Raw genomic sequence first — 16903 nt, 5'->3', positions numbered from 1 at the left:
TGCCAGCTTAGCATATTGAAGGCATATGAATATTTCCAGGATCGAGAATGCGACATTTCTACGTCTTAAATGAAAAAAAATGTCAAATACGTACATTTTTTAAAATGTTTTCTTACATTTTTAATATATTTTATCAACACTATTTTGATTATAAAAGAAAAAGACAAGTTTTGAAGACTTGTAATTTTCGAATCACTTATAGAAAACAATGCATCGAGAACGCGACGAAAAATGGAAGTCACTTTAAACTTCATCTTAAAAAATGCTAAAGTCTGCGAAATGTGGCGAGTAATTTGAAAGAAAATATTCTGAAACCATAATATCGAGCTCTATTTGCATAAATAACGGAAGCGCCAAAAACCAATTTTACAGGAGAGAGTTTTTTTGAGTTATCGTGTGTCGTGTTTCGTATGCCGTCTGTCGCTTTCGTTATATTTGACACGCCAATATCTCCGTAAATATATAAAATTCAAATATAATATTTTTGGTGCAGATGCTGTTGGAATTAATGAACACTTTTGCATGAAAAACAAATTTCGGAAAAATGGCGCTTACGTTATTTATGCAAATAGGGCTAGATATAACAATGTAGTTTTTCATTTCAGGAATTATTTTGATGTGTTACTATCATTTTTTTTATTTTACAAGTTTTATTAGTAATTTGTAACGCGACATCGCGAACCTAGTTTTTGCCAAGAATTTTTATAAAATTTTATTTAGAAAAACAAAATAATAACTTAAAATCTTAGAAATATATCTAATATCAATTGATGTGGAAAACTGTAACAATTTTAAAAACATTTATGTCTTATCTTTCAACCTTTGATCTTTACAAAATTTTTCAACTATACTATCCGATCGGGATGACGACATAATTGAATATACCAATATTGATGCTTTTAGCTCTTACCATCTCGGAGATCCTTTCGACTGGTACATACATTGCAGAAACTTAATATACCCTCGACCAGAATATAAAAACATGATTTGAATAAGAGCTAAGAGGCTATCAAGAACAATATCTAGTCCTAAAGCAACTTCTATTGTCTTAGACTACTGAATAATAGTCGTTAATTAACTATTAAGAAATTTGACATATATCATTAAGGCACACTGTTGACAGCTTTAAGCATCCTCAAATTCGTAACGGTTATTAAAGATACACATCAATGTTCAGGTTAAGGTAATCGTTAACTATTAAACCTAATCCGGCAATCAAACATTTTAATGATCAAATGATTTCAATATCACTTGCTAGAATTTGTAAAAAATGCACAAACATGTAAAAAAAAAAGACAATTGAATTAGCATGCAATTGATTTTCGCTTGAAAAGGAGGGAAGTATTTTTTATTATTATTATTATTTGTCTTGTTTTTAAATTATATTTTTAGCTGATGGCCAAACAATGTGCTTGTCGAAGTTCCAAGTCGCAATAGTCATAAATAATTCCATTACAATAATTAGTAATGCATACTTAATGGTGCTTGGCATCAAATAATTGACAAAATATCTTTTAAGATCTCTAACAATAAGCAATAAGACGCAACAGAATTTCAAGATAGTCGACGCGTCGTGGCTGAAAGGCGAGAGAGGGCGGTGCACAGTGTCTGTCGGAGTTGGAAGCTTCTCAGACGGAGGTCAAAACAAGCAAACTAATCAATGAGGTAATCACAATTTATTCAACAAAACAATCAAGGTATATTTGTTCATACATATTTGTATCTATCAATTGTTTCTCCACTGGTTTTTACTCTGTGACCCACTGTGCGATTGATATTTGCCTGTGGGATGACAAAGTAGCACAAAAAGACATATAGAAAAAATATGGAAAATTATGTTGATAACACCCATATATAAATACTCTTACAAGACTATAAATCGATACCACGTAGAACTGTTTCTATACGGATTTTTTAATTGAATACTTTAATTGTACAACTCTGATTTAAAAGTAAATGTTAACCTAATTTTAATAATTAAAAAACAACATTTTACCAAAATTTCTTAAAAGCTTTGTAAATTAACTATAGTTGAAAGAAATTGCTGAAATTTTGTCTCGAGCTACAACTTTTGGCTATGCTTAAAATCTATAGATAAAAATCCGCTTAGACTGAAATTACTTAAGAAATTTAGAGTTGTGTAGCCTTGAAAAAGTTAGAGAGAAAAGCAGAGCAATTATCATAAATACACATTCTTGATATGGTATACCTCTTCCTTATATGCGTGGCAAATTTAATGAGCAAGTTATTAGACTTGTTCGATGAATATTACTCGCAGGTGAATGAGAAACTAACAATCTTGTTAGACACTACATAAATTTGGCTCATAATTTGTTCTGCTTGCCGTTGCCATTTCCAAACTGTACGAACAACAAAAGGCCAGGCCACTTCATTAAGAAGAATATAACGGAGCAGGGGCGGACTTGGGCGGGGAGGGGGAAGAATGACAGCAGCTGAGAAGCTTACAGCGCCACTGCGAACAGAGATCAGAGCTCAGTCGTCAAACGGCAGCATTTAACTAAAGTCGCAATCGCGGAGTGGGAGCAGATCGCAGTTGGAAACAGAAACAGTTAAAGAAACAGACGAAGATTCCGAATCTGAATCCGAATCCGCGCTCTGACATAGTTAACGTAGTGTTCCATTTGTGGTTTAACAAGATGATTGGCACTCGACAATATTTGGTAATTTGATTGATTGAATTTGAGATTGATCAGTGTGTAAGTTGATTTTTTGGGATTGTTTCCCGTTTGCAGCTGCTGTTGGTGGCACTGTGGGCACTGCTCAATGTTAGCATGACCGAAGAGCTGGAGGATGTTGTCAAGGAGGAGGTCATTGAGATTGAGAACAAACTACAAAAGGTCATACGAGTCAATCCGCTGGAGTTGCCGTCAAAGCAGGATCGCAATGGCAACCAAATGAACTCGGAACTCTTTCAGATACAAACATTACGACCAGGAGGAAAGCTGCCACGGCATCGTCAGTATGTGGACTCGAAGCACATGCGTCCAGTTAAGAACGGGCGATCATCCACTGGTGAAGCAACGCAGTCCGATTTGAAATACTCGAACACGCCCGAACTAAAAGCCTTTCCCAAGCAGAAGCTGAAAACGAAGCAGCAGAAGCAGCTGCACTTCCCCCTCGAGACTAGGATCAATGCGGGGGAGACGGAGGCGCTGCCCATTCAGGTGACACCCGGCGCCTTTCCCATCTACTATGTGGTGTCCAAGACGAACGGTCGCTTCGGCAAATTCCCCATCAAATCCTTTCGCTCGCCAGCCGAATTTGCCAAGTATCTGATCAAGAGCAAGGCGGAGCCCATACCCCGTAGCTTGCGCTTTGAGGGCAGGGGTATCCACTACGAGGCGACGACCGAGGGGTCAGTCATTAGACTGTAGTAGGTAGTAGCTTAACTGCTTTGTAATTTGCACGCGCGCGCATTGTATGCTTAGTTAAATTATTATTCACCATAATTATAATTGCTAATTACCACAATACTTATACTAATTTCTACTTATTATGTATGTACTCGTATCTAGATACAAATGTATCTCGGAAATACCCAACCCAACCCAACCAAACCCCATGTACACTAAACGCTTGCCAAATAAACGCCTCTTGAATATGCTTCATTTCATACTACGCCTCAAGTCTCGACTCGATCACAGGTCTTGGCCTTCGTCCAAGTCTGTTCACTTGTTGACAGCCCACAAAGAAAAATCCGTTTAGACTTTGGTGTTGAGTCATCGACTAAAGCCAAACAAATCTATTAATTGTCGGCGATTCTTCTCTGTCGCAATTACATGGAACACAGTTAACAACAACTTGTTTACTGTTTACAGTTTGTCAGCTTGTCAGTTATGCAAATTCGGTATCAATTCAAAATGAAATATCGAATAATTAATAGACACATCCAAATATATCCACATTTACATACATACTAATAGTCATGTTGCCAAAACAATAGATACAATTTGATTTATACAATTTGCCCCTTTTCATCTTCAGCTCTTTGTCAGTCCTCTTAACAGACTTCTTTCTTCAGCATTACAAAACTACATAGATATCATCGTTGTTCGGCACTTCTCTTTACGGTTCGCCAACTTTCTCCAAAGCTTAATATCAGCACCTTTTAGCACAACGGAATAGTCTTTAGAATAGAATATTATTCTAAAACCTTCTCTGCAAAGAATGCGATCATAGTGTCAAAAAATAAATAGAATAGAAAGCAAGAAAAAAAGAATCAAACTCAAAATTATTGCAGAGCTAAATTTAAATTGATAATCGCAGGGAAAATATACAAAAGCTGTTGCTTCTTCTACATTTTACTGACATTTACATTTTGAAAAAAAACTTGCTTAAGTCTCTAATCTTACTTGTGACTCCAAGTTAAATCATTAAAAAACCAGGTCTTAATTGTGTTTTAATTGACTTTCAAAAGAATATTTTTAATTTGGTGACTTGTGTGACGTCTTTTAAGAGATATATTGTTTCTCCTCTTAGCTTCAGTCAACTCAAATTTATATTATATACAATTATATTACGGTTTTACTACAAATTTTATGTTCCTTTTCTGAGTTCATACTATTTTTTTTATCCATTATTAACAACATTCGTACCTAGAGCCCCAAAAAAATGGGCATTAAGATTATAATGGATGTGCAAATGTAAATAACAGCAACGGATGGCATCTCCGGATCTTTAAAGGCTATATAACCATGCAGTATCAATAGCCTTTTGTCTTGAGCTACGTCTGTTGCATAGCCGGATCCAGATCTACCCTTAAAATTTCTACATGATCGGATAATAAACTCTGAAAAAAATGTTTCATGCGTTTCAATCTACTTTTAAAAGAATGTGTTATGTGCAAATACGTATTAGAGCTTCTTAAAAATAGATCTCTCTTGCTTTGGCATTTGTTGAAAATTTTGCAATCAACAAATTTACATACATATTTTAGTAGTGATGTACTTAAATCCAAACTTTGACGAAAAAACGATCGATTTATCAATATGTCAAAAAATACTAACATCAAGTTTTCACAAAATATTGGAATCACATATATTGGAATTAATGTATCGTCAACATGGTGTCCTTATTTCAAATCAAAAGTAGCTGTTTTGTCAACAACAAAATGAGAGCGATAAGGTTGAATTTAATCGTTAATTTTTGTCTGCGTGTACAAATAGATTTCTAAGAAACTTTTTTAATTCAATTTTTATATTTAATAGAAAAAAAATTATTTTAATTAAAATTAGTAATTCATTAACAGCTACAATAATAAAAAGATGATAATAAAATATTTTATTTAGTACATTTAAAAAAAAACATATTTTCCAACTATATGGAACACAATGGAGGCGGCAGGTTATCTAATCAGTAAAAGTACCTACTGATTGATTATTAAAGACAGTCTACGTCTTTAAAATGCGAAACAAATTGTATCCGTCGATAGAAAAAATTTATCAGTATTATGTAACACACTATTTGTACCATACATTTTTGCTGAAAATTTCCTGCTGAATGCAAAAAGTAGCAATTAGGTATTATAATTGGGGATCAAAGTAGCCTGCTGAATGCCCTCAATATTTTCATGAAGTAGCAGCCGTGTCCACGAATCGATAAGTCTAGTGCTCTACTCGTAATTATTCGCTGTCAAAATGCGCTGAAGAGTAAGTAATTTGTTTTAATTGCAAATCACACGTGCAATTTTATCGACACACTCACAGTTCGGACTATTATTAATTGCGGGTAGAAGAAGAGTCCCTTTAGAAAATCACAATCCCCGGCCCAAAGCCAAGAAACTGATGCGCTCGTAATAATTATGATATTGTGTGGGTGTGGCAGCCCGATTGGTTAAGGAGGAAGGGTGTAAGGTAGCCCCTTATAAAGCTGGTTGGCTGTCTATTATCCCTGTTTTTGTTCCTGTCTTTGTCTTTATCTGTTGTCTCTGTCTGTGTCTCGGGCTGTGGTTAATCATTGCTTGGGCCCGTTTTGACTCGTCCCACAGCATTTCTCATTACTTTTGCTCATTTCGACATTTCATTTCATTTCGTTTATATAAATGTATGGGTAATGAACTTTGGAACACACACATACACATACACACACACATACACCCACGCACACATACTGCAAGAGAAGGCATGACGAACAAAGTGTGATATCGAAATTTCCCAAAGGATTCAACGCCATATTTTAGTCACGAAAAAAGATTCGCGTGCTGGAAAAGTTGGCGCAGCGATAAACTTTGGCAGCAAGTGCGTGAAAAGATGCTTCATGAGAAAACCCATCTCTCTATATATACACAGTTATACTCGCCTATATATAATCAAGCGTAAAAATGCGAAATTAATCAACTTGAGCATCAGCGTCTGCATCTCAAGTTAACAACGCAGAAAAAATTGAATTAAAACTTTTCCTGGCATCGCGGCAACCGATTCCCTTCACCTCTTGCACCCTTTCCTTGACAATCCTGTAAAGAAATTTAGCTTGGGGTTAACTTCAACTTCGACTGTTGCTGCTTCTCCTCTTGGATGGCTCTTATTCAATTATGTATTTGCGCTTGTCCTGCAGTAAAAATTACAATCTACACGACAAGTCAACAAAATTATGAACACTCCTGGGCAGTAAAAAGTAAATAAAATTCGCTCTCGAGTAAAACACAAAAAAATTTAAAGTTCAAACGCCACTCGACTGCTAGATACCCTGTGTATAGTTATAAAATATCTGTGAGTTTTCTTCTATCCTTAGTTGCACTCTATGTGAAAGAGTATAACTTGTATCTTTACAATCCGATTGTAGAAAAATATACAGGTTTCTTAAAGATAATATTTAGAGATGCGCGAAGAAAATTTTAACCTAACTTGAGCCACATATGATATTCAGAAATTCTATATGAAAAACAGAGAAAATGGTGATGGTTAATGAAATATACAAATACTTTTATATATTGTACTTTCATTTGCAGAAAGGTATTATACCCCTTTTGACTCATTTACAATGGTTACAGAGTATAAATATATGAACTTTTCTTTGGGCGACGCATTTTTTCCCTTATTTCTTGTGGTCGTTGCTTCAGCCCAGCACTGCGGTAATTGCAACTCTCGCCGTCCTGTGGGAAATGTGAAACAATAAATGAAAATAAATGAATTTTTGTTAGCCGAATGGCCACCTGCCACAACCACAACCATAGCGATAGCCCGAGGTCGAAAACCGCGGTCCACTCAGCTTGAAACGACACTAAATGCCACAAATGTCTATGAAAAACTCGGAAAATTTCATTAATAATACCATAATAACTGAATTTGATTCAATTGTAGAACATCTTCGCTTTTGATCGTCGTCATTGCTAAGTATGAAATTTATTAGACAGCTCAAATGAAATGTCAAATAAAGAAGTGAAAATGTGAAAAACGAATACTGTGCAACCCTTTTCGCAATATCGTCTTATGTTGTCCTTAAATCGAAACCCCTTTCAAATATGCAACCGGCAAGAAGGCACTAAGACAATTTCGAAAGCGAGTCGAAAGCCATTTTATCAAAAATTAATGTGTAGTTTGAACATTTTGCGACATTATGCGAGCGTCAGACGGGTTAAAAGGCGACTGCAACCACGATGTGGTAAGAATGTGTAGGACTGTGGCACAGTGGTTCTGTTCACAAGTTATAGATTAAACAAGGGGGCTCGCTTCTCTCGTGGTGAGGTGCGGCTACAGTCGAGCACGCTCGACAGTAGGATACCCTAAGCCCAGGTACTCTTTTATAAAAGTTGATTTTCGACCAATAGTTACTATGGCAATTATATGATATATGAAACCGAATTAAAACAAATTTGGTCAGAATGTAAAAAACCAACTTAAATGCATATTCTAACAGTTTGGTTAAGATATCTCAAAAAACAAAAAACCTTTTTCATACTAAGACTTAATTTTTGATTGATCGTCTCTATTGCAGCTATATGATATAGTGAACCGATTTTAACCAAACTTTGTCAGGATGTATAATACCAGCACAGATGCATATTCCATCAGTTTAGTTCTGATATCTCAACAAATAAAAAACTTTTTCATTCTAAAACTTCATTTTCGATGTATCGTTCCTATGGCAGCTATATGATATAGTGATCCGATCCAAAAATTAAAACAAACTTGATCTGCCTATGGTATCCAGGAACCTACATGCCAGGTTTAAAGTCTCCAGCTTTTATGGTTATGGACAGACAGACGGACATATCTATTCTCTGGGGGGTCTGTCACTCCCCCTTCTGCCTGTTACATATATTCGCCAAACACAGTATAACCTTTTTTGCCCATTTTTATTGGGCTCAGGGTATAAAAAGCTAATGTATTCTAATAAAGGTTTAATTATATTTCATAATTCTAGGCTCACTTCGTAGAGTAGTAAACCAAATCATATTTTAATTGATAATAATTGGCAATGCTTGTTTGCTAGAAATAAATTTGTATTAAGGTTACTTGCGGATCAATCAGGTATTAATTTCCATTGAATTAATGAGCTGAATTCATCGTATTTCAAAGTAAATTAAATTTTTATTTTTAATTTGAGCATTGTTCCCATTACTCGAAATCAAAGAATTATTGTATACATTTTAACATATTTTCTACATTTAGAACAAATTTTATTTTGGAAGCTGAAATCATACCGTTACAACATACAAAAAACTGATAATCTTTTCAAATCCAATATAAAAAGATTTTGCTCGACCGAAAACGAAACATATAACAATATTAGTTTAACTAACATGGTTATTTGAATCTTTAGTAATAAGTACGTATTAAGTTTTGGATCCATGGTGCCAGATGTAGACCACTGTGACCGGGTAGAAAGGAAGGAGGGAACACAACATAGGCAGGGCAAACTTAAAGCCGTAAAAAATTCACTCTCATGTCCTCGAGACGCTGTTACTGACAGCGCAGCCTGAAAGTTTGTGACGGGCTCCGCAAAGGTGACCCGGACAGGAGTCACAGCCGGACGACGCTGTTTAAATATTAATGACCCAAGAGTCAACGGCAGGCCATGAATAAATTTTTGGCTATGAATTTTCAATAGCAAATGTCCCAAGTTTCATCTTGTTGTAATTTTTCGACGCGCTGGCTTTAAGCCAGAAGTTTTTGGTCAGGTGAATTTGTATTAGGTGTCAACCGCAATGGTAAAAGAGCCAAAGTATCAAAGTATCTGTGGAATGGCCATTGAATGCACTTTCCGGTAAATTAATTTGGTCTTCTGTCGATTTTCATTTCAGCCAATGCCACAGCCTGCCATCCAGGAGAAGAGGGAGGAAATTCTGCGTGGGAATTTTATGCGGGCCCCCTAAGGAGAATGAGAGAAAGGGAGGACCCAGGCAAGTGCTCTACGTGCGTATGGCGCCAATTGGCAATTGACCGCAAAAACCAAAAACCAGGCAACAGACAAACAACAAGGTCGCCCACAAGCCAACCCAATCAATCGGAGAGGGAACTTAATCAAAAACCGGAAACTGGTCGCCCATTTTTACCGACTAACAGTAAAGGGGGGGAGCAGTCCCATCCACATTACTCCGGCAAACACATTGCCCACTGATTTTATTTGCTTATCCGGACTTTATGCTGCTTTTATTTGATTTTTATGCCTGCCGCTATTTCCATTTCTGTAATTGAATTGTCATTGTCCAGGCACATGGTCACACGGCAAGTCCTTGCTACTCCTGCCCAGCAGTGCCTGCTTGGACGAAGCTGGATTTGGTTGGCTAACCGAGTTGGCCTGTTCGTCCGATTGTCCGATTGTCCGTCCGTTGGCATGTCGAAGCATGTCAAAAATGGTTTTGCGCTTGATTGGCGTTGGCTAACACCCAAAGGTATACAAAGTGATGGACGTCGACGTCGACGCCGTTGCTGGACAACCCGGACAACCCTGAAAAGGGTTGCGGTTGCAGTAACGGGGAGCCTGGGGGGAAATGGAAGTTAAAAGTGGTCATTCATTGGCAAATTGGCTCAATTGATGCTGGGACTAAATTGTCGCTACACACAACATGAAATAAAGTAAATAAAAGTAAAACTGGAAACGGGAAAATGGAAATGGTAAAATGGAAAGTTCTATTTCCAAACTGAGGACAAAAAAAGATCCTTTGAAATGGCCCTAGAAAGGCTTAAGAATGTTCGAATACTTATTGCACAATTAAAAATATGTCGTAGAACTTAAATAAAGCAGATTTTTTATTATATTAGCATTATTAAATTGTGTTTAAAATTAAGTATCTAGTTTAGTACAAAAGCTATCTATTTATATGAAACTTACTATTATATTACAGAAGTCTTGGAAACGGATAGAAAATGTGTTGGTAAACATATAACTATCATACTTTTGCAGATGTCTTTAAAAATCCTAGAAATCTAAAATAAAGTATGTACCACGCATACTGAGCAAGGCTTATTGAAATCAGAGCTTTCACTTCATCTGCTGATTGACTTTACGCAATCTATTTATAATTAGCTTACATGGGAATGACAGGCTGAAAATTAACTAATTTGTTTTCTATTTACAGATATCTGAATTAAAATTTCCAAATCCAAATTACAACATGACAATATATTATAAATAGTTGCTTTAGGAAATATCCCTCAATAAATGAAAAAGAGAAATTTATTTTAAATTCAAGTATAATGAATAGCTACACTTTAAAGCATGTTTATCTATAATAGGTACACTTCCAACAGGTGTATACCCATATCAACTGCTAATCCTTCGACCTGCTCTAATGTGCTACTTGTACGATATTCTTTGGCCCGTTTGAATGCCCATTTTAGGACAATTTAAGCAGTTCTCATATTGAAAATTCCCAAAATGGTAGTACGTGAGATCATAACCGTTACATTTAATGGGTATTGGAGTACATATTTCATATGGAGTACGCCAGATACTTTCAACACAAAGCAATTTACGCTGCATTGAAAGCATCTTCAACTGGTAAATGTATCTAAATTTTAAAGAAAGGGTCGTTGTTGATGTTGTTATTGTCGTTGGGTGGAAAAGGGGTTTGCGTGAGTTTTGGCAAAAGTTTTGGCAACAACCCTAGCCGAGGGCAAAGTACAAGTATCATTAAACTTCCGCCGGATGTGCCATTAAGGAGAAGCACAGCAAACTCATATTGCAATTGGCATGACTCCAATACCAATACCAATCCCAATCCCAGTGCAATCGAAAACATAATGGCATAATCGAATGATAATTTAATAAGGCCAAAATGTGCCGTCAACATTTGAATTGTGTGCTTTGTGCGATGCCTTAATTGAATCATAGATGTTGTTGTTGTTTTTGCTGCATTCTGGATACGGGTGAAGATGCTGCTCGAACTCTTTGCCAATTGAAATTTGCGGATTCTGGCATTTATCTACATATGTATACAGTAACCATATGTAGCCATATCCATACTCTTACATATGTATATGCTGTGCATAATCAGAATGAATGTTCATCGGGGGAATTGAACTTGTGCATATGCCTCAGGTACATAACATATCTCTTTGTCCTTCAGTTCGCCCTTCGGCCTGTGGTCGAGTAATTCGCAATGACAGCCCGTCCGGCAAGACAATGGAGCAAGTCCCATACTACGGACTTTTAGACTTGACTTGTTCAACGAAATTTACGTGTTCCACTTGCTATTCAATTTGCATGCACTCATGAATAATGCACCCGTCGCATAAAAGGCAATCTAAGTGCAATCTTCAAACTAACTTGGCCAGCTTCAGCATCAGCCTATCTATCTAGAAGTCAGTTATTCTAATGGACTTGCGCTGAAAAATTTATATCTGAAAATTCAGTAGAAAAGTGAAAATCATGAGGATATTACCTACGGTATCGATTAAAAGTAATGATAACAAACATGTGGAGTGTTCTTTACATTTTCCAGCTAAGATTGTAAATATTTGCAGAGATGATGATTGCCCCAGCCTAACCCAAGAATGGTGTGTGCTCTCTCAGCTTGGCGGTAAGCCACAAGGAGCTGGCAATAGGCTGACCTGACCTGACCCGGACCTGGACCCGGACTCATAACCGTACCCGTCTGACTGCGCACGACTTGCCCGGCCTGAGCTTGTATTAAAAATAATATGCAAAGTGCGGGGACCTGTTGAGATTTTCACAATTCCCAAAACAAATAACATATTCACATATTGTTGCGTTCGGTCCGTGCCTCGTCCTGCCCCACAACCACGTCCATGTCCTGGCTCCCCATCCAGCTCCTGCAATTGGCATCTTCCATGCTGCTCTGTATTTTTGGGGCTGTTTATGATTTATCATCGCCCAGTGCCAAAGTTATTTCTTCAAGATTAAAACGAGGAGAGATGCTTTTAACTGAGTCTGCCTCTATCTCTTTCTCTTTCTCTCTCTCTCTCTCTTTTCTCTCTCTCTCTCTGTCTCTCTCTATCTTTCACTCTCCTTCTCTCTGTCTTTTCTTGAAGGCGGCACGTTCATTTACCTAATGCGACAACTTTAATTTGGCATCTGCAAAGTGGCTTTCCATATTAAACATTTCGTATATGAAGTAGAAATTCCACAAAAGATGACAGGACTCGGGTCTGTCTTTGCTGTCAGAGTAAGGGGCTCTGTTAGAGGAACTGCCAGCTTTTTAGCCCAAAGAGAACTTTTGCGCTGCAGCTCGCAGTTGCCAGTTGCCAAATTTGAGTTTTAGCCAAATCAAACAGCCCCCAGAAACGAAAAGTTGGTAGTGAAGCAAAGTTTTGCGTGGAACTAAAGTTTAGTTCACGCTGCAAAACTAAATAAATTAGCCCAAAGGCACGCAGTGCAAAGGGCAAAACCCACAATAAAACCACCAAACCGCAACCGCACACATTATTAATAATATTTATGATTGAGTGGGCGTTTGCCTTATGGTGTGGGAAGGACTCAAGCTGACTTTCGAACTTCGGTCCATCAGGGAGTCAAGTCAGATGTGTAAATTAAAGATTATAACTGTTCCCAATGTTTGAATACCTAATGTAAATGTACAAGATCAACATTGCTCTTTAAGAATAGGCAATAATTTGTACATAATTTTAATAACAAACTTATGACAGTTAAAGATAAGACTTATTTTTAAGGTCCATATAATTTTCGCATCGTTATGCGAAACGGATTCAGTAGTACTTGAATCGAAGCTTTTGGTTGTTACCTTGGTTCATTTTTCGAAAATCAAATATGTTAAGTTCTCAATTGTTTTCCATATCCTTTCATATTTTAAGCCTATGATATTATTTAATAAAAACGATAATTAGGTGACGTCGTCCGATGAGAGGAGAGAGAGACCCCGCATACATCAGAAGGACCAAGTGACTGAAGCCCTGGCAACTGCCGGAGAAGCGCCCAAGACATGGACACGTGCAGGCAAATAGTGCATAAGGCTGTGACCTGATAGTGATTCTTAAAGCCAAATAATAATAATAACATATTAAAATGATTTAATAAGTATAGAAATTTTAATAAAGTTAAAAGATAAATCTAGTTAAAATTGCATTCTGTCAAATTAGTTGTAATGGCAGTTTAATTAAATGCTGGTTACAAAAAATTTTTTTTAAGAAAAAGTCTAGATGCCCCAAAATATCTGATATCCAATTTTGTGGCGAACGATATTAAATTTAATATCTAAATTATATACAAAATATAATTATAATTTTAAATAAAAATAGTTCGGCAATCAGCACTGCGCTACTTTTGGGTAAAACGAATATTGTCTTTTTTGCGCAATGTCCCGAATGCCGAACTATTTTTTTTATAATTATAATTATAATTTTTATATCATTAAGATATTAAATTGAATATTGTTTGTCACAAAATTTGATATTTTGGGGCATCTAGATTTTCATCACTTGATGATGTTTTTTTGAAAGATATCAGAAATTTTTTTTTCATTTGTTCATAATTTTAGTTTTACTAATTAATGCCAGCATTGCCACAAAAAACTTTCAGGCAACAATTAATTTTTTAGCCGCGCAAAGGCTGTCTGCTATATGCGTTTGCTGCTATGACACGTTATTACTGCTGTCCTCTTTCAACTCAACTTTTACAGCACTGCCGAATGCCAATCGTGGCTTTTTCAATCAGTTAGTTTCGATCGGTATATAACTCGATCTGATGGGACAGTCGTATCAAATTTTCCATATAAGCTAGTCGCCATTCGCACCGTTTGCGCTGCTTTCGTCACTAGCGCGAGCTGCCATCCGCAGAGATATATACTTAATTCGTTATATCTTGAGAAAGCGAATTTTTACAGATACGTGTGATATGTCAGAAAACGCGGACTACTAGGGGGCTACGCCCCCTGCTTGCTTCGCTCACGGAATTGAAGCATAAAAAAGAGAAGCACTTCATACATTTTTTTTGATTAAACTTCTTTAACGCAAAAACAAATTACTATACTATTTCAATAATTTTGGACAGCCTGATAATTCTGACACCCAATTTTTATCTATAAAATGTTCTGTAATCCGGGCACCACACAAATTTGTTGATTTTGAAATCTGGTCACATTAACATGTTGGTATGTAAGAAAAGAATAAAACTAACAACTACAGCTTCTGTCTTTTAAGAGCAAAGGGTCGTTATTTCTAACATTGGTCGCATTCACCAGACAATAATGAAATTATTTAATAACTCGTAAACTACGCGTGATATTTTTTTCTAGTGTCGTTGATAAACCCAGAAGTATTTTAGAAAAGTAGGCGTGGCACTAGCCCTGCCCGCCTTTTTTGTTTTTCCTAAAGTTAAGCTAACAGTTATCTGAGAGAGCCCACATCTTTCTGTATCAAAAAATTATGATTCTTTTAATGCAAATAATATATAATATAAGAAATTGAAATTAACAATAGTAATATTTCAATATTTCCACTTATTTTTACCAAAATAAAATTTAAAAAAAAATTTAAAAATTGGGACGGAGTTAGTGATACGCCCACTATTCCAAAATACTTCTGGGGTTAACCATAACTTTATAAAAAAAACATCATCAGAATATCATGCGTAGTTTACGAGATATTAATTAATGCCAAAAAAAATTCTCAAACGCCCCATAGTGCAATGTGCAACTGCAGTTTTTCAATTACAAATAATGTATTTTAATTTTTAGGATAGTTTTCACTCAATTGTTGTTGGAAATTTCCTGCTGAATATAACAAGTAGCAATAAATTTATATAATGTAACATGTTTTGAAAAAGAAACGAATAATTATATTCTCGGTGCCGGCTCGCCCTGGACTTTGGAAAAATCGCCAAATTTGAAGGGAGTAAACCAGACTTGGCGGGAAAATTCTAGATTTAGCGTGCAAAAGCGAATCTGTGAGTTTGGTTGAGATAGATTAAAAAACATAAGAGTTTTTCATACTAAAACTTAATGTGAACCCGATTGTTCCTAAGGCAGCTATTATTATATAGTAACCCGATTTTGATGGTGGTCTAACACACCATCCTCTGCACTACCTAGTTACAGAGTCTATGGCTTGACCAAACACTACCATATGTAAATTGAAAATTAATGGAAACTTTGACTTCGACACTTGCAGGTCGAATTTTCAAAACGCCGTCATACCTCCCGATGAAATTATCTTAGGCATATTGTGTCCGAATTTCAAACATGTAACTTCACCGGTTTGGCCTGGCAATGCTAAATCAGTGAATGCATGAATGAATTAAGCCAAGCAATTTTATATATAAAGATAACATATTGAAGCATAATAAAGATGTTAAATGATAATTTTTCCCAAAATATCTAAGATGCGAACTGCCGTCCGCAGTGATATCTGAACTGACCCATCAATATACATACATAGATACATTCCATTAACAGTGATTAGTATTATTATATTTAATAATTGTTATTCAATATTAATCACACATTGCTTTTGACTACACTACCAAATTCTCCACGGAAAGTCCAAAACTCTTTCTGAAAGCGTAAGTTTCAAGTTTATTTCCAATTCTTGTCACGCCTCCTTCCGAGACCGAATATCGCGAAAAACCATCGACCATAAGATATAATTTTAGTTCTCGTGATTGTCTTAATCTATTATTATGTTCTAAATTTTAAAAAAATTTAAGCTCTAAAGAATGTAACAGTCATTCTATAGTCGGCCTCTCGACTAGATCCATTTCCACTTGTTTTTCTTTTATCAAATTTTAAGTGTTTGATATTAGTTGACTGACTTTTTTATTATTCTGGAGCGAATATTTCGGTTGAACATATTTCTAACACTGATATAAATAAATCAATTCTGCACAGTTCTTAGTTCGTTCCTGGCTAATTCGCCATATATATTACCTTCAGGCTGCAGCAAAATGACTTATATAAATTTCCACCGAGATAGCTCTAAAACTTAGGGACTAGTTCGCAAAGAAACAGACGCATTGACGGACTTCGGAATGTCGACTCCTCTCCTCATCCTGGTCAAGAATATATGTACATACCTAATAGGGTTTACCATGCCTACCCTAATGCGTCACACACTTTTTGCATGATTTAAATGATTTTTCCACAGTTTCAAGATTAAATAAAATTATTGATTGTAATTTATGTAAAACTTAGGTTCAATATTTTATTTCAAACTGAATCGTTATTTATAAAATGCGATCCGCTTCGGGTATAAAGTGAAGTCAGTAATTCATAGTTACCTGGATATCCGACTAACTTTAAGTCTTTTATTTTTGTTAAAAAATAACCGAGACGTATTTTAGCGATATCAGGGAATAAAAAGGCCGGAAAGCGCGGAAGTTTAATTTACATCAGATTATTTTCAAACGCGCTTTGAAAATTAAAAGATGAAGTACAAAACACCAAGTGGCTTGAAACTTTTCATTCCTGACTGTGGATTTAGAAGAAATGAAGAAGAAATTTAGAACTTCGAGAAGATTTAAACGAATA

At 36.0% G+C, this 16903-nt stretch overlaps 1 protein-coding gene across 3 annotated transcripts; it reads left to right on the top strand.

Moving 5' to 3' along the window:
* Positions 1-2507: 2507 nt before the first annotated feature.
* On the top strand, positions 2508-3639 carry LOC117785428. Of its 3 annotated transcripts, XM_034623426.1 has the most exons (3): positions 2508-2681; positions 2754-3033; positions 3099-3289. In XM_034623426.1, exons 1-3 carry the CDS (start codon positions 2658-2660, stop codon positions 3146-3148), a joined length of 354 nt encoding a protein of 117 aa, XP_034479317.1. In that variant the 5' UTR covers positions 2508-2657; the 3' UTR covers positions 3149-3289. The 3 variants fall into 3 exon arrangements, with proteins under 3 accessions (XP_034479317.1, XP_034479316.1, XP_034479315.1); XM_034623425.1 differs by having other exon boundaries at positions 2510-2681; positions 2757-3639; XM_034623424.1 differs by having other exon boundaries at positions 2511-2681; positions 2754-3639.
* The last annotated feature ends 13264 nt before the right edge of the window (positions 3640-16903 follow it).

The sequence above is a fragment of the Drosophila innubila genome (genome assembly GCF_004354385.1).
Source record: "Drosophila innubila isolate TH190305 chromosome 2R unlocalized genomic scaffold, UK_Dinn_1.0 1_C_2R, whole genome shotgun sequence".
NCBI lineage: Eukaryota > Metazoa > Arthropoda > Insecta > Diptera > Drosophilidae > Drosophila > Drosophila innubila.
Note: the sequence above shows the minus strand (reverse complement) of the source record. Positions and strands in the feature narration are given on the sequence as shown.

Excerpts from the sequence above, each read along its gene's own strand:
- LOC117785428 (XM_034623424.1), top strand. The coding sequence starts at position 2,658 with ATGATTGGCACTCGACAATATTTG. Across the intron at positions 2,682-2,753 it reads TTGGCACTCGACAATATTTG|CTGCTGTTGGTGGCACTGTG; the intron begins GTAATTTGATTG and ends TCCCGTTTGCAG.